The sequence below is a fragment of the Pseudophryne corroboree genome, chromosome 1, assembly GCF_028390025.1.
Source record: "Pseudophryne corroboree isolate aPseCor3 chromosome 1, aPseCor3.hap2, whole genome shotgun sequence".
In the NCBI taxonomy this organism is placed as follows: domain Eukaryota; kingdom Metazoa; phylum Chordata; class Amphibia; order Anura; family Myobatrachidae; genus Pseudophryne; species Pseudophryne corroboree.
Window position 1 is genome coordinate 596,352,579 of NC_086444.1, and position 18,602 is coordinate 596,371,180.

Below are 18,602 nucleotides of genomic sequence, written 5' to 3' on the forward strand. Positions count from 1 at the left end.
TTGGCTTCTTGGCTACTGGACATCAGCTCCAGAGGGACGATCACAGGTACAGCCTGGATGGTCACCGGAGCCTTGCCGCCGGCCCCCTTGCAGATGCTGAAGTAAGAAGAGGTCCAGAATCGGCGGCAGAAGACTCCTCAGTCTTCTAAAGGTAGCGCACAGCACTGCAGCTGTGCGCCATTTTCCTCTCAGCACACTTCACACGGCAGTCACTGAGGGTGCAGGGCGCTGGGAGGGGGGCGCCCTGGGAGGCAAATGAATACCTATTTTGGCTAAAAATACCTCACATATAGCCTCCGGAGGCTATATGGAGATATTTAACCCCTGCCAGAATCCGTTAAGAGCGGGAGACGAGGCCGCCGAAAAAGGGGCGGGGCCTATCTCCTCAGCACACAGCGCCATTTTCCCTCACAGAAAGGCTGGAGGGAAGGCTCCCAGGCTCTCCCCTGCACTGCACTACAGAAACAGGGTTAAAACAGAGAGGGGGGGCACTAAATTGGCGATATGCTTATATATTAAGATGCTATAAGGGAAAACACTTATATAAGGTTGTCCCTATATAATTATAGCGTTTTTGGTGTGTGCTGGCAAACTCTCCCTCTGTCTCTCCAAAGGGCTAGTGGGTCCTGTCCTCTATCAGAGCATTCCCTGTGTGTGTGCTGTGTGTCGGTACGTGTGTGTCGACATATAGGAGGACGATGTTGGTGAGGAGGCGGAGCAATTGCCTGTAATGGTGATGTCACTCTCTAGGGAGTCGACACCGGAATGGATGGCTTATTTAGGAAATACGTGATAATGTCAACACGCTGCAAGGTCGGTTGACGACATGAGACGGCCGACAAACAATTAGTACCGGTCCAGACGTCTCAAAAACACCGTCAGGGGTTTTAAAACGCCCGTTTACTTTAGTCGGTCGACACAGACACAGACAGGGACACTGAATCCAGTGTCGACGGTGAATAAACAAACGTATTCCTTATTAGGGCCACACGTTAAAGGCAATGAAGGAGGTGTTACATATTTCTGATACTACAAGTACCACAAAAGAGGGTATTATGTGGGATGTGAAAAAACTACCATAGTTTTTCCTGAATCAGATAAATTAAATAAAGTGTGTGATGATGCGTGGGTTCCCCCCGATAGAAAATTATGGGCGGTATAACCTTTCCCGCCAGAAGTTAGGGCGCGTTGGGAAACACCCCTTAAGGTGGATAAGGCGCTCACACGCTTATCAAAACAAGTGGCGGTACCGTCTATAGATAGGGCCGTCCTCAAGGACCAGCTGACTGGAGGCTGGAAAATATCATAAAAAGTATATACACACATACTGGTGTTATACTGCGACCAGCGATCGCCTCAGCCTGGATGTGCAGAGCTGGGGTGGCTTGGTCGGATTCCCTGACTAAAAATATTGATACCCTTGACAGGGACAGTATTTTATTGACTATAGAGCATTTAAAGGATGCATTTCTATATATGCGAGATGCACAGAGGGATATTTGCACTCTGGCATCATGAGTAAATGCGATGTCCATAACTGCCAGAAGATGTTATGGACACGACAGTGGTCAGGTGATGCAGATTCCAAACGGCACAAAGGTGTATTGCCGTATAAAGGAAGAGGAGTTATTTGGGGTCGGTCCATCGGACCTGGTGGCCACGGCAACTGCTGGAAAATCCACCGTTTTTTACCCTAAGTCACATCTCTGCAGAAAAAGACGCCGTCTTTTCAGCCTCGGTCCTCTCGTCCCTATAAGATAATATCTGCCCAGGGATAGAGGAAAGGGAAGAAGACTGCAGCAGGCAGCCCATTCCCAGGAACAGAAGCGTTCCACCGCTTCTGACAAGTTCTCAGCATGGCGCTGAGACCGTACAGGACCCCTGGATCCTACAAGTAGTATCCCAGGGGTACAGATTGGAATGTCGAGACGTTTCCCCTTCGCAGGCTCCTGAAGTCTGCTTTACCAAGGTCTCCCTCCGACAAGGAGGCAGTATGGGAAAAAATTCACAAGCTGTATTCCCAGCAGGTGATAATTAAATTACCCCTCCTACTACAAGAAAAGGGGTATTATTCCACACTATATTGTGGTACTGAAGCCAGAAGGCTAGGTGAGACTTATTCTAAAAAAAAAAAATTTTTTTTGAACACTTACAAAGGTTCAAATCAAGATGGAGTCACTCAGAACAGTGATAACGAACCAGGAAGAAGGGGACTATATAGTGTCCCGGGACATCAGGGATGCTTACCTCTATGTCCCAAATTTGCCCTTCTCACTAAGGGTACCTCAGGTTCGTGGTGCAGAACTGTCACTATCAGTTTCAGACGCTGCCGTTTGGATTGTCCACGGCACCCCGGGTCTTTACCAAGGTAATGGCCGAAATGATGATTCTTCTTCGAAGAAAAGGCGTCTTAATTATCCCTTACTTGGACGATCTCCTGATAAGGGCATAGTCCAGGGAACAGTTGGAGGTCGGAGTAGCACTATCTCGGATACTGCTACAACAGCACGGGTGGATTCTAAATATTCCAAAATCGCAGCTGATCCCGACGACACGTCTGCTGTACCTAGGGATGATTCTGGACACAGTCCAGAAAAAGGTGTTTCTCCCGGAAGAGAAAGCCAGGGAGTTATCCGAGCTAGTCAGGAACCTCCTAAAAACAGTGCATCATTGCACAAGGGTCCTGGTAAAAATGGTGGCTTCCTACGAAGCAATTCCATTCGGCAGATTTCACGCAAGAACTTTTCAGTGGGATCTGCTGGACAAATGGTCCGGATCGCATCTTCAGATGCATCAGCGGATAACCCTATATCCAAGGACAAGGGTGTCTCTCCTGTGGTGGTTATAGAGTGCTCATCTTCTAGAGGGCCGCAGATTCGGCATTCAGGATTGGATGCTGGTGACCACGGAGCCCAGCCCGAGAGGCTGGGGAGCAGTCACACAAGGAAAAAATTTCCAGGGAGTGTGATCAAGTCTGGAGACTTTTCTCCACATAAATATACTGGAGCTAAGGGTAAATTTATAATGCTCTAAGCTTAGCAAGACCTCTGCTTCAAGGTCAGCCGGTATTGATCCAGTGGGAAAAACATCACGGCAGTCGCCCACGTAAACAGACAGGGCGACACAAGAAGCAGGAGGGCAATGGCAAAAACTGCAAGGACTTTTCGCTGGGCGGAAAATCATGTGATAGCACTGTCAGCAGTGTTTCATCCCGGGAATGGAAACTGGGAAGCAGACTTCCTCAGCAGGCACGACCTCCACCCGGGAGAGTGGAAAATTCATTGGGAAGTTTTTTCCACATGATTGTAAACCGTTGGGAAATACCAAAGGTGGACATGATGGCGTCCCGTCTGAACAAAAAACGGGACAGGTATTGCGCCAGGTCAAGAGACCCTCAGGCAATAACTGTGGACGTTCTGGTAACACCGTGGGTGTACCAGTCGGTGTATGTGTTCCCTCCTCTGCTTCTCATACCTAAGGTGCTGAGAATTATAAGACGTAGAGGAGTAAGAACTATACTCATGGCTCCGGATTGGCCAAGAAGGACTTGGTACCCGGAACTTCAAGAGATGCTTACAGAGGTCTTATGGCCTCTGCCGCTAAGAAGGGACTTGCTTCAGCAAGTACCATGTCTGTTCCAAGACTTACCGCAGCTGCGTTTGTCGGCATGGCGGTGGAAAGCCGGATCCTAAAGGAAAAAGGCATTCCGGAAGAGGTCATTCCTACCCTGGTCAAAGCCAGAAAGGAGGTGACCGCACAACATTATCACCACATGTGGCGAAAATATGTTGCGTGGTGTGAGGCCAGGAAGGCCCCACAAAGAAATTTCAACTCTGTCGTTTCCTGCATTTCCTGCAAACAGGAGTGTCTATGGGCCTCAAATTGGGGTCCATTAAGGTTCAAATTTCGGCCCTGTCGATTTTCTTCCAGAAAGAATTGGCTTCAGTTCCTGAAGTCCAGAAGTTTGTCAAGGGAGTATTGCATATACAACCCCCTTTTGTGCCTCCAGTGGCACTGTGGGATCTCAACGTAGTTCTGGGATTCCTCAAATCACATTGGTTTAAAACCAGTCAAATCTGTGGATTTGAAGCATCTCACATGAAAAGTGACCATGCTCTTGGCCCTGGCCTGGACCAGGCGAGTGTCAAATTGGTGGTTTTTTCTCAAAAAAGCCCATATCTGTTTGTCCATTCGGACAGGGCAGAGCTGCGGACTCGTCCCCAGTTCTCTCCCTAAGGTGGTGTCAGTGTTTCACCTGAACCAGCTTATTGTGGTGCCTTGCACCTACTAGGGACTTGGAGGACTCCAAGTTGCTAGATGTTGTCAGGGCCCTGAAAATATGTTCCAGGACGGCTGGAGTCAGGAAAACTGACTTGCTGTTATCCTGTATGCACCCAACAAACTGGGTGCTCTTGCTTCTAAGCAGACTATTGCTAGTTGGATGTGTAATACAATTCAGCTTGCACATTCTGTGGCAGGCCTGCCACAGCCAAAATATGTAAATGCCCATTCCACAAGGAAGGTGGGCTCATCTTGGGCGGCTGCCCGAGGGGTCTCGGCTTTACAACTTTGCCGAGCAGCTACTTGGTCAGGGGCAAACACGTTTGCTAAATTCTACAAATTTGATACCCTGGCTAAGGAGGACCTGGAGTTCTCTCATTCGGTGCTGCAGAGTCATCCGCACTCTCCCGCCCGTTTGGGAGCTTTGGTATAATCCCCATGGTCCTTTCAGGAACCCCAGCATCCACTAGGACGATAGAGAAAATAAGAATTTACTTACCGATAATTCTATTTCTCGGAGTCCGTAGTGGATGCTGGGCGCCCATCCCAAGTGCGGATTATCTGCAATACTTGTACATAGTTACAAAAATCGGGTTATTATTGTTGTGAGCCATCTTTTCAGAGGCTCCGCTGTTATCATACTGTTAACTGGGTTTAGATCACAAGTTGTACGGTGTGATTGGTGTGGCTGGTATGAGTCTTACCCGGGATTCAAAATTCCTCCCTTATTGTGTACGCTCGTCCGGGCACAGTACCTAACTGGCTTGGAGGAGGGTCATAGGGGGAGGAGCCAGTGCACACCACCTGATCGGAAAGCTTTACTTTTGTGCCCTGTCTCCTGCGGAGCCGCTATTCCCCATGGTCCTTTCAGGAACCCCAGCATCCACTACGGACTCCGAGAAATAGAATTATCGGTAAGTAAATTCTTATTATCCCAGGGATGGGGAACCTTTGGCCCTCCAGCTGTTATTGAACTACATATCCCGGCATGCCTTGCAACAGTTTTAGCATGGCCAAGTAGCAAAACTGTAGCAGAGCATGCTGTTAAGTGTAGTTCAATAATAGCTGGAGGGACAAAGGTTCCCCGTCCCTGGTCTATCCTATTATAGTCCATTTTTACTGTGCTGTAAACTACCATATACCACACAGAAACATAGATTCCGCGAAAAGTCGCACACCTGTGTATTGCAGCGGCAGTGATCATGGCTCAGTTTCGCCCTTGATAAGTGGCAGCACTCATTGCTAATAGGATAGCCTCAGGCGACTTCATTTGCCGCTGTTGGATACCGGTCTTGCATTTTTAGCCTAGTGAATTAATTCACTTTAGTGAATTTACATCTATTTAGTTAAAAAGAATAGACTCACTACCCCTTGTACTTTAGTTTTTCCACTTGAGGGGGACGTTCATATTGTGCTGACCAACATGCTTTGAATGTTTTGTAAAGTGCAAATATCTATTTCTGTGAACTCACACACACTGTATACTTGGTCAAAGGATTGACTTTATGATTGATAGCTTTCACAAAGTAGAATTGCATTGTAAATTGAAGACAATTTAATTGTACACGCCTATCAACTATTGTGGTTCTGATTTCAAGTTCCAACATGAACAGTAAGAACCATTCGAAACAGCAAATATTTAACAGATTCTTACTTTTTTAGGATAGATAAATCCTACAGAATGGTTAGAAGTAAAAGTATACCATATTCAGATATTGTTCTGGTGGATGTATGTATTGTGAATAATTTTTTTCCCTCTTGTTTATATCCTAGTGATGTCCTTTCCCGCAGAGGGTGTGGAGTCTGCCATAAAAAATAACATTGAAGATGTACGTTTGTATTTGGATGCAAAGCATCCTGGGAGTTATGCTGTTTATAACTTATGTTTGAGGAAATACAGACCTTCCAGGTTCCATAACAGGGTAAGAACACTTATTCAACTTTAATTGCTAAATGATAAAAAAATACTCTCTAAAAATGGGTAGTGTGCCTGTACTGGTCAGTAAATGTATTCCAGAATACCAGAATTTGTGGTCTATTCATGAAGCAGTGAAACGAGTGGAGAAGTGAGCCTATGGAGAAGTTGCCCATGGCAACCAATCAGCTGCTCCGTACAATTGTATAGTATGCAAATTATAAGTATGTTAGATACTTGTACAAATGTGTATTCTGTATCAATGTATATTGGTTGGAAATAGCTTGTTATATGATGGTACTTTTGTAACTTTAATACAAATAAAAACTGATTTGGGAAAGGGTCTGTGACACTATGTGGTCTTATGGTTACATTGGGTGAAGTTCCAGATAATTTGATACCCCGCAGACATCTACAATCCTGTGAACAGTCAGTATAAAGTTTGTACAGTACACTGGAACAGTGCCTTTGGTAGCATGTCTTGTCCAACTGGCCATATTAATAGCTTCTTTCTATAGCAGTTTGCATGCAATCTACAGGCCGCTTTATTAGGATCCTTTTAATAAAATGGAACATATGAGCATAGAAGATGTGTGGTACAGTAGATGCTATATATATTATAAATCAATGATCGCAGGTGTTATTCCCTGTGCGCAGGTGTCTGAATGCGGTTGGCCTGGAAGACGTGCCCCAAATCTCATGAACCTTTACAGCATCTGTAAAAATATGCATTTGTGGCTGAAACAAGATCAAAAGAATATTTGTATTGTTCACTGTCTTGTAAGTAAATCTTTTTCCATATCATTATATCTAGGAGACACAGACTCGCGAACAATCTTCATCTCCTTGCCCAGTGGTTGTGCTGTGTAGGGGTACTTTGTGTAATGAAGAGCCACTTGTTCAAGAAGTGGGTTCTAACATTCATGATTGGTGCTAGGAATGGCATTGTATATTAACAGAACTGCAAATATAGCAAGACTCTTGTAATGTAAACAGTGACACATGATGCAATAATTACTTTTTTTTTTTTTTTTTTATAAGTGGTAATCATAGATTGCAATATAAAAGAGAATACTGGATTTTTACAGTATTAGTAAAATCCATTGAACTATTTCTGTTGTGTTCTAGATCTGCACAAATGCCAAGTTAATATCTCGGCATATACTTGCAGCTCTTCCTTTTCTCACTATGGAAGCTATTTATCAAAGATTTATCTATTTATTAACAGTTTCTTAAAAAGTGCAGCAAATTCCGTTGTGCTTTACAATTGAAAACAGTGATAAAACAAAACTGGGTAATAACAGACAAACATAGAGGTAGGAAGGCCCTGCTCGCCAACTTACAATCTATAGGGAAATAGGCATTGATACACAAGGATAGGTGTTATCTATTGCAATATGGTTCACAATATTCCAAAGATTCTTGGTGGGCTGTATTATGTGGGCACATGGCAATGTTGGCCTGGGGTCAGGAGGATGGGAAGGTGAAGAAAGATAAAATCTGTGAGGATATGTGTGGGGATGTATTTGGATAGGAAATTTTATGAAGGTTATGTGGGCAGTTCCGGAATTTGATAAGCTTGCCTGAAGAGGTGAGTTTTCAGGGAACGCTTGATGGTTTGGAGACTAGAGGAGAGTCTAATTGTGCATGGGAGGGCATTGCACAGAGTGGGCGCAGCCCAAAGAAAGTCCTGCAGTTGTGAATGGGAGCAAATAATGAGTCTGGATGAGAGACGTAGATCTTGTGAAGACTAAAGAGGTCGGGTTGGGAGATATTTTGAGATAAGCAAAGAAATGTATATTGGTGTAGTTTGGTTAATGGCCATGTGTGTGAGTAAAATTATTTTATATTGAATATGGTAAGTTACAGGTAACTAGTGGAGGGACTGACAGAGTGGATCCACAGATGATGAACATCTAGCGAGGATCATTAGCCTCGCAGGTGAATTCAGAACGGGTTGTAGTGGTGAGATTTTCTTTTTGGTAAGACCATTAAGAAGACTATTGCAATAATCAATGCAGGAGATAATGAGAGCATGGTTTAGTTTTTACAGTGTTTTGTGTAAGGTATGGTGGCATTTATTTTTTAGATGTATGTAACATGATTTTGAGACAGATTGAATGTGGGGAACAAAGGACAGTTCAGAGTCAACAATGACGCCTAGGCAGCGAGCTTGTGGGGTAGGGTTGATTGTCGTGTTTTCAACAGTGATAGAGCTCAGGTCTGTAACTGCTATTTAACAGTGGAAATATTATTCTGTTTTAGAAATATTAAGTTTGAGGTACCAAAAGGAAATTGCAAAGAGGCGTTCAGTGACATGGACCAATACAGATGGTGACAAATTTGTTGAGGATAGGTAGATTTGAGTATCATCCACGTACAGATGATACTGAAATCCAAAAGCAGAGGACCTATATCTGAGCCTTGTTGTACTCCAACTGATAGAGGTATAGAAAAGACAGTGGATTCAGAGAAGCGGACGCTGAAAGAGTGATTAGATAGGTAGGATAGAGAACTAAGAAAGAGCTGTGTCCTGTAGACCTAGAGATTGTAGTGTTTGTATGAGCAGAGAGTGGTCAACAATGTCAAAAAGCATCAGAGAGATCTAGAAGAACAATAAGTGAGTAATAGCCTTTTAGACTTCGTAGTGACCAGATCATTCACAACTTTAGTCAGTGCTGTCTCTGTGGAGTGTTAGGAACTTAGGGGGTAATTCTGGTCTGATCGCTGCTGTGCATTTTCGCACAGTGTGCAATCAAATCTGAACTGCACATGCGTGTGAGCCGCAATGCGCCGGCACGTCGCACAACAGTACCGGGCATCTGTGCCTAGCGACGGAATGGTGCAATAAATCCGAATGCACGGGCGTTCGCAAGTTGATTGACAGGAAGAGGCCGTTTGTGGGTGGCAACTGTTTGTTTTACAGCAGTGTCCGAAAAAACGCAGGTGGGATCAGGCGTTTTCTGGGAGGGTGTCTGACGTCAGCTCCGGCCCCGATCAGCAGGAAACAATCGCAACGGGTGAGTAAGTCCTGGGCTATGAGGAGACTGCACAAACTGATGTTTTTGCAGCTCTGCTACAAAACTGAACGCACACCTGCACAGACCTTATACCCTCCCCCTGTAGGCGGCGACTATCTGATTGCAGAGCAGCAAAAAACGCAGCTCAGCGATCAGATCTAATTTACCCCCTTAAGCCCGACTGATGTGGGTCCAATGAGTTGTGTAAGTTAAGAAAATGTGTGAGGCAAGTGTAGGCAAGTCTCTCAAGTAGCTTGGAGTGGCATGGGAGCTGAATTTAAAATAGGAGCTGATTAGTTAGTACTTTATCTCTTAATTTTATCTCTCTCCGAGATTTGATAAATAGCCACCTATGACTGAATGTTAATACAGGTACATATTTAATGTCGTAATACCATTAATTATATATTGTATTAAAGGATGGAAGAGCTGCTTCAGCCGTTGTGGTGTGTTCCTTCCTCTGCTTCTGCCGGCTCTTTACCACTGCAGAAGCTGCCGTGTATATGTTTAGCATGAAGAGATGTCCACCTGGCATCTGGCCTTCTCATAAAAGGTATATTTTACATTGTATACTACTTAGATCTTGCAAACATATAATGTTTTTGTTATTTATGAGTTTGCATCAGCTGAGCTATGCTGTAGATTGCATGATTCCACTCTGCACATCCCTAACTGGCATATGTACTCCTGCAGGTTGGTAAAATATTCTGACTTGTGCCTGCTTGTGAATGGACAGGCAGGCCAGGGGTGCTTTACCGTAGTCTTGAACAGTAATGACATGTTCACACACATGTAAGCATTTGCAGACTGAGATGAAACACACATTCCTGAGAAAGCCATAGTATGGGTGGTTAGGGGCAGGTGTAAATGCATTGCTGCTGATGTTGACGGTTTCCAGCACTAATGAACCGCTTGTGGTTGGTTGATTGTGAATGCACTGCTGACACTGATAGGCTTATTCTTTATTACTTGGGCATATACTATGCTTCTGTGCATGTTATAGCATTTTTCCATACACAAGATGTAGTGTTCAAGCAGTATTGATGCAAAGTGCACATCAGAAAATAGCTTCTTGTTGTACAGAAAAACAACAGTGTATCACTTCACAGGCAAATCACAAATTCATACCGTACACAGCGTCATTATTAATCTGCTAAACACATACCTTTTAGTGAATGGGCCACTTTTTTGCTATTGGAAAATCGCAGTTCTATATACCGTATATACTCGAGTATAAGTCGACCCGAATATAAGCCGAGGCACCTAATTTTACCACAAAAACCTGGGAAAACTCATTGACTCAAGTATAAGCCTAGGATGGGAAATGCAGCTCTAGCCGTACACAGCCCTCATACTGCCAGATATGCCCTCATGCTGCCAGATATGCCCCACAGTGCCAGATATGCCCTCATGCTGCCAGATATGCCCCACAGTGCCAGATGTGCCAGATATGCCCTCATGCTGCCAGATATGCCCTCATGCTGCCAGATATGCCCTCATGCTGACAGATATGCCCTCATGCTGCCAGATATGCCCCACAGTGCCAGATATGCCCTCATGCTGCCAGATATGCCCCACAGTGCCAGATGTGCCCTCATGCTGCCAGATATGCCCCACAGTGCCAGATGTGCCCTCATGCTGCCAGATATGCCCCACAGTGCCAGATATGCCCTCATGCTGCCAGATATGCCCCACAGTGCCAGATATGCCCTCACGCTGCCAGATATGCCAGATGTGCCCTCATGCTGCCAGATATGCCAGATGTGCCCTCATGCTGCCAGATATGCCCCACAGTGCCAGATGTGCCCTCATGCTGCCAGATATGCCCCACAGTGCCAGATGTGCCCTCATGCTGCCAGATATGCCCCACAGTGCCAGATGTGCCCTCATGCTGCCAGATATGCCCCACAGTGCCAGTCGTGCCCTCATGCTGCCAGATATGCCCCACAGTGCCAGTTGTGCCCTCATGCTGCCAGATATGCCCCACAGTGCCAGATGTGCCCTCATGCTGCCAGATATGCCCCACAGTGCCAGGAAGGGTACTTACCCTCCATCGCTCCCGCGTTGTCTTCTGAAAGAGGGACACGGAGGGCACAGCGCGCGGCTCTCCTGTGTCCCTCCTGCGTCTCCGTCTCTGGCGGCGTGTGTGTGTTAAATGAAGTGCCGGTTCGTGAGCCAATCAGAGCTCACGAACGGGCAGTTCATTTAAAACACACACACACACACACACACACACACGCCGCCGGAGACGCAGGAGGGACACAGGAGAGCCGCGCGCCGTGTCCCTCCTTCCACTGACTCGAGTATAAGCCGAGGGGGCTTTTTCAGCACAAAAAAACGTGCTGAAAAAGTCGGCTTATACGCGAGTATATACGGTAATACACACACACACACACACACACACACCATGTATACATTTATACACCCACACCTCGTTTATATATTATCTAAGTACTGCATGTGTATATAATGTACACACACACACACACACACACACACACACACACACACACACACATGCATGTACACATACAAGTTAGAATTGTATTATCTGAAATTCTGGGGACTTTGTTTTTTTTTTACTTCTTTGTTGCATTTAAAATGACCCCTTTATTTCCACATACACCCCCTGAGTTAGCCTCCTAATAAACTGGCTTAGCATTGGTCTTCATAATCCTCTCTGTAAGAGGAGAAACTTAGGGGTGTATTGAATGCATGTCGGATTGTTTCCGACGGAAAGGATCCGACAATGCAGTATTCAAATTGCGGCCAAATCAGACAGGATTTTGCAGTTGCCGACAATGTTAGTCCGACTTTTTTTTTAAGTCGGATTGACATTGTCGAAAACGGGGCTAAAAGCTGTCGGATTTGGGCGCAAATCTGACAAAACACGTGTTTTCCAACAAGTCGGAATATTCGACCTGAAAAAGTCAGAAACTGACGTCTTTCCGACGAGAATTGAATACACTCATTAACGTCCTTTCCTGTGGGAACATCGAGTAGCAGCAATTTGCCTTTTTACTTCCGCTTTAGTTTCTGGATAATAGGTATTTTGTCTGTACATATATATGTTGAACTATAACACTCTGCCATTGCCTAGCTGCGATATGATTAGAAAACACAACTTGAATATAGTCCTGTAAATTACCAATGATACTGGCCGAAAAAAATTAACTTGTCTAATAGGATATGGCCCTATAACCTGCTTGATATGTTTAATCATCTGTGGTCATTTCAGGTACATAGAATACATGTGTGACATGATGGCAGAGGAGCCAATCATTCCTCACAGTAAGCCGATTCTCATCAAGGCCATAAATATGACTCCGGTGCCTCTCTTCAGCAAGCTGCGCAGCGGCTGCCGACCTTTCTGTGAAGTGTATGTCGGGGATGAGAGAGTGGCAACTACCTCACAAGAATATGATAAAATGAGGTGAGCGTGCAGTAAAATAAGTACTAGCAGTTTGCAGCGTGATTCTTTATTATGGTATCTAATTCAGGAGGTGCAAATCTGTTTCCTTTCCGGGTAGAGTTGCATGGGAGTGGGAGGTGTTCTTCTTTTTTCCATTTTTGTCCTCCTTCTGTGCAGGACATAGCATATTAAAGTCTCTTACAACAGTAGTACTAGCATTAGAGATTTGTTTCCTGTCTTTGACTAAAGCTGGCTCTTGACGTGATTTTGTTAGCCAGTTTATCCAATTAAGACCAATAATGATATAATCGCCCCGTGTATACAGTATGTTGCTCCACCAGTGATCACAAAGTGCTCTTGAAGTCTGTGCAGTTGGCCGACACCAGCAAATTCGGTAACAAAATAACCAAAAGCAGTAAATCAAAATCCTATATAATAAAAGGCTAACGTTGCCCCTCACCTCTGTGGAGGGAATTAAAGTGTTGTGTGTGCTGGCAGCCAGTAGATGGCACCCGACTACTGTTATGATGTTTCGTCATTTTGTAACTAGTATGGATAAAAGCCACAAACAACTTTTCTTAATAATTAATTCAAAACATAACAGCAAACATTCCAAAGTGAATCCATACAATATAAACCGAATATTAGGAACATACTAAAATCTGACAATTTTAAAGACAGATCACATAAGGGAGGGGGAGGGACAGGAGGGGAGGAAAGAAGAGGGGAAGTTGGAAGCCCAAAAGTGCAATTAAATAGAAGAACGGGCAGGGCGTTCATCAGCAAAAGCAGCTATAAGAGCCCTATAAGGAGGGAGGTGTCTGGGCTTAGCCAACAATTATTAGGTAGGACTGTAAGGACTTGAACTCCAGCCATGGGTGCCAAGTGGAGGAAAACTTGATTACGATCTGGCCGCACACGGAGGTCCCCCTTAGCAGGGCCGTAACTAGGTGTGTGCGGAGGGGGCACTACACATAGCACTGCTGGGTAGGAGGCGCTGTTGGCGGCACTTGTCAGTTATCTGTTTTAATTACTTTCACTTGCAGCTGTCCCCCTTTTTGAAGCCCAGCATCTCCTGACTGCCCCTGTCTCCTACCCATACTTGCCTACTCTCCCGGAATGGCTGGGAGGCTCCCAAAACTCGGTTCCCCCTTCCCCTCGGAAGAACAGGCAAGTGTCCCGATTTTCAAGATTCCCCCCTGCTCAGCCGCCCACTTAGTGAGTAAAGTGGGTTGTCCGGGCAGTCGATGACGCGATTCCCGTTGAATTGCTTCATCATAGCCATGCCCCCTGCAGTATAATGGCAGTAATATCGGCATTACAGAGCGGGGGGAGTGGCTACAATGACGTGAACGCGTAACCATGCCCCCATATGTAAAATGTGGGAAGAGGCATCATAGCATGGGCTTTCTCAGGGCTCAGTCTTGTCATGCCCCCTCCCCACGAGGCATGCGCCTTATGTCCCTATTGTAAAAATGGGGGGGCAGGGTGCTAATTCCCCCTCTGGCACATGGCACGAAAAAGTCTTGTTACGGCTCTGCCCCTTAGACATATACAAGTCTATTCTGGCAAACCATTCCTTAAGTGGCGGGGAAGTGGGAGGGGGGAGTGGACCACTGGGATCACTGCTTTTGTAGTACTATTGAAAAAATTTAACAAGGATTTTTTGTATGTTGCCAGTGGGCCAGGGTATAGGTTAAGAAGCCATAAAGAGGATCCGGGGGAGCCTCCCTGCATACTATAGACGGATAGTTATCATCTGGTCACAGAAGGGGCGGAGGAGACTGCAGTCCCACCAAATGTGTAATGGGGAGCCTAACACCATGTTACAGTGTCAACATCTTAGCAAGGCATGGCAACAACATGACAGAAACTTGAATTGTGTCTCAATCACAGATTAATTTACAGAACTAATAAACGTATTTTGAAAGATTCTGTTCCAATCACCGCCCCTCATATCAAGTTGTAAATCTCACTCCCAGTCTATAGCATATTTAAGGGAGGCACAGTACATGTGTTCAATCAAAAGTTTGTATCCCCTCGAGAGCGAATGCGCTGGTCGCAAAAAGGCCAGGTACATATCGAAGGTCTTGTACAGGCCGCGTAGAGCTCACCTTACTTGTACAAAATGCTACAATTGTAAATATTGCCAAATTTCAGCTGCAGGTAGTTCCCATTTGGCTTTAGATATATTTTATTCATTTTTGAATCGTTCCAATGGTGTCCCGTGCAATACAGCCATTTGGGTGGGTGGGTGTGTGTGTGGTCAACTTAACTTCTACACAAACCCTGACTTTTAGGGTGTGTGTGTGTGTGTGTGTGGTTTAGAATTAAGCCTTTTCAACTTCTTTCTGGAATAATCCTAAAGCTTGTAAAGCTTGTGATGCTAGTGAGTTCTTTTGATTGCCTGCTGGAACCAACAAGGGTGCATATCTTACTGAAAAGTACCCCTAGTGCTCTTGACACTAGGGCTGGCTAGACCTAACAGGGAGAGGCCAGTCCTGATGCCAAGTGATCCAAGTCTGGTGGAATCATGGTGGGGAGCACTCACACTGTGGTTCTTACCTGTTACCAAGGCTGGTCAAGCCTAGTGCTGACTAGTGAAAATGTGGTGTGGACCGCAAACTCTGTGTCCCCAGTTTTCTTGTCTGCATTTTTTCGGTAGTTTCTAAAGCCGTCACTAAGTAAATATGTGGTTTCTATACTTGTAATAATAAAAGCAAAATCACAGTATTCCACTCAAAACAAACCATTCATATTAAGCCACAGTGCCCCACATGGGACCGCGTGGGGCACTATGGCTTAATATGAATTGTTTGTTTTGAGTGGAATACTGTGAACTTGGGGATACTACAGTGTGTGCAACCCATTTGTGATGCTTAGGGGTGTTTGCACATTATACTTTCTAATTATATCACCAGTTTATCACAATTTTATTGGTAGAGGCCTATACGTTTCCCTGGGGTACCACAAACCTTAATCCGCCAGTAAACTCCTGGAAAACCCAAGAAAATGCAAAACGGACCCTTACTATACTCCTAAACATTTGTGTAATATTAAATTGGCAAAAAATAAAATATTCCAAATAAATATATATATGTGTGTGTATATATATATATATATATATATATATATACGTGTGTGTATGTATGTATGTATGTGTATATATATATATATATATATTTTTTTTTATTTTTATTTTTCTCTGACGTCCTAGTGGATGCTGGGACTCCGTCAGGACCATGGGGATTAGCGGCTCCGCAGGAGACAGGGCACAAAAATAAAAGCTTTAGGACTAGGTGGTGTGCACTGGCTCCTCCCCCTATGACCCTCCTCCAAGCCCCAGTTAGGTTTTTGTGCCCGTCCGAGCAGGGTGCAATCTAGGTGGCTCTCCTAAAGAGCTGCTTAGAAAAAGTTATTAGGTTTTTTATTTTCAGTGAGTCCTGCTGGCAACAGGCTCACTGCAACGAGGGACTTAGGGGAGAAGAAGTGAACTCACCTGCGTGCAGGATGGATTGGCTTCTTAGGCTACTGGACACCATTAGCTCCAGATGGATCGAACACAGGCCCAGCCATGGAGTCCGGTCCCGGAGCCGCGCCGCCGACCCCCTTGCAGATGCCGAGAAGTGAAGAGGTCCAGAAACCGGCGGCAGAAGACTTTTCAGTTTTCATGAGGTAGCGCACAGCACTGCAGCTGTGCGCCATTGTTGTCCGCACACTTCACACCAGCGGTCACTGAGGGTGCAGGGCGCTGGGGGGGGGCGCCCTGGGCAGCAATGATAATACCTTGTTCTGGCTAAAAATACATCACATATAGCCCCTGGGGCTATATGGATGTATTTAACCCCTGCCAGGTCTCACAAACACCGGGAGAAGAGCCCGCCGAAATAGGGGGCGGGGCCTATCTCCTCAGCACACAGCGCCATTTTCCTGCACAGCTCCGCTGCGAGGAAGGCTCCCAGGACTCTCCCCTGCACTGCACTACAGAAACAGGGTAAAGAAAACAGAGAGGGGGGGCACTTTTTTGGCGATATTGATATATTAAGCTGCTATAAAGGAAACAACACTTCTGTAGGGTTGTTCCTATATATTTATAGCGCTTGGGTGTGTGCTGGCAAACTCTCCCTCTGTCTCCCCAAAGGGCTAGTGGGGTCCTGTCTTCGATAAGAGCATTCCCTGTGTGTCTGCTGTGTGTCGGTACGTGTGTGTCGACATGTATGAGGACGATGTTGGTGTGGAGGCGGAGCAATTGCCGGTAATGGTGATGTCACCCCCTAGGGAGTCGACACCGGAATGGATGGCTTTGTTTATGGAATTACGTGATAATGTCAGCACGTTACAAAAATCAGTTGACGACATGAGACGGCCGGCAAACCAGTTAGTACCTGTCCAGGCGTCTCAGACACCGTCAGGGGCTGTAAAACGCCCTTTACCTCAGTCGGTCGACACAGACCCAGACACGGACACCGAATCTAGTGTCGACGGTGAAGAAACAAACGTATTTTCCAGTAGGGCCACACGTTATATGATCACGGCAATGAAGGAGGCTTTGCATATCTCTGATACTGCAAGTACCACAAAAAGGGGTATTATGTGGGGTCTGAAAAAACTACCTGTAGTTTTTCCTGAATCAGAGGAATTGAATGAAGTGTGTGATGAAGCGTGGGTTAACCCCGATAGAAAACTGCTAATTTCAAAGAAGTTATTGGCATTATATCCTTTCCCGCCAGAGGTTAGGGCGCGCTGGGAAACACCCCCTAGGGTGGATAAGGCACTCACGCTTATCAAAACAAGTGGCGTTACCGTCTCCTGAAACGGCCGCCCTCAAGGATCCAGCTGATAGGAGGCTGGAAACTACCCTGAAAAGTATATACACTCATACTGGTGTTATACTGCGACCAGCCATCGCCTCAGCATGGATGTGCAGTGCTGGGGTGGTTTGGTCGGATTCCCTGACTGAAAATATTGATACCCTGGATAGGGACAGTATTTTATTGACTATAGAGCAATTAAAGGATGCTTTTCTTTATATGCGAGATGCTCAGAGGGATATTTGCACTCTGGCATCGAGAGTAAGTGCGATGTCCATATCTGCCAGAAGAAGTTTATGGACGCGACAGTGGTCAGGTGATGCGGATTCCAAACGGCATATGGAAGTATTGCCGTATAAAGGGGAGGAATTATTTGGGGTCGGTCTATCGGATTTGGTGGCCACGGCAACAGCCGGGAAATCCACCTTTTTACCTCAGGTCCCCTCCCAACAGAAAAAGACACCGTCTTTTCAGCCGCAGTCCTTTCGTTCCTATAAGAACAAGCGGGCAAAAGGACAGTCATATCTGCCCCGAGGCAAAGGAAAGGGTAAGAGAGTGCACCAAGCAGCTCCCTCCCAGGAGCAGAAGCCCTCCCCGGCTTCTGCAAAGCCCTCAGCATGACGTTGGGGCTTTACAAGCGGACTCAGGGGCGGTGGGGGGTCGACTCAAGAATTTCAGCGCACAGTGGGCTCACTCACAGGTGGACCCCTGGATCCTGCAGGTAGTATCTCAGGGTTACAGGTTGGAATTCGAGAAGTCTCCCCCTCGCCGGTTCCTAAAGTCTGCTCTGCCAACGTCTCCCTCAGACAGGGCGACGGTATTGGAAGCCATTCACAAGCTGTATTCTCAGCAGGTGATAGTCAAGGTACCCCTCCTACAACAGGGAATGGGGTATTATTCCACACTATTTGTGGTACCGAAGCTGGACGGCTCGGTAAGACCTATTCTAAATCTGAAATCTTTGAACCTGTACATACAAAAATTCAAGTTCAAGATGGAGTCACTCAGAGCAGTGATAGCGAATCTGGAAGAAGGGGACTTTATGGTGTCCCTGGACATCAAGGATGCTTACCTGCATGTCCCAATTTGCCCTTCACATCAAGGGTACCTCAGGTTCGTGGTGCAAAACTGTCATTATCAGTTTCAGACGCTGCCGTTTGGAT

General features: G+C 45.8%; 1 protein-coding gene across 6 annotated transcripts in view; it reads left to right on the forward strand.

Moving 5' to 3' along the window:
* The window catches only part of GAK (cyclin G associated kinase), a 296,935-nt gene that overhangs the window by 182,010 nt on the left and 96,323 nt on the right, over positions 1-18,602 (forward strand). For all 6 annotated transcript variants that reach the window (XM_063914275.1, XM_063914274.1, XM_063914276.1 and 3 more), the window contains exons 13-16: positions 6,055-6,203; positions 6,854-6,976; positions 9,636-9,769; positions 12,455-12,649. In XM_063914275.1, the coding sequence (XP_063770345.1) occupies positions 6,055-6,203; positions 6,854-6,976; positions 9,636-9,769; positions 12,455-12,649 (601 nt within the window). The remainder of the gene's footprint in view (positions 1-6,054; positions 6,204-6,853; positions 6,977-9,635; positions 9,770-12,454; positions 12,650-18,602) is intronic.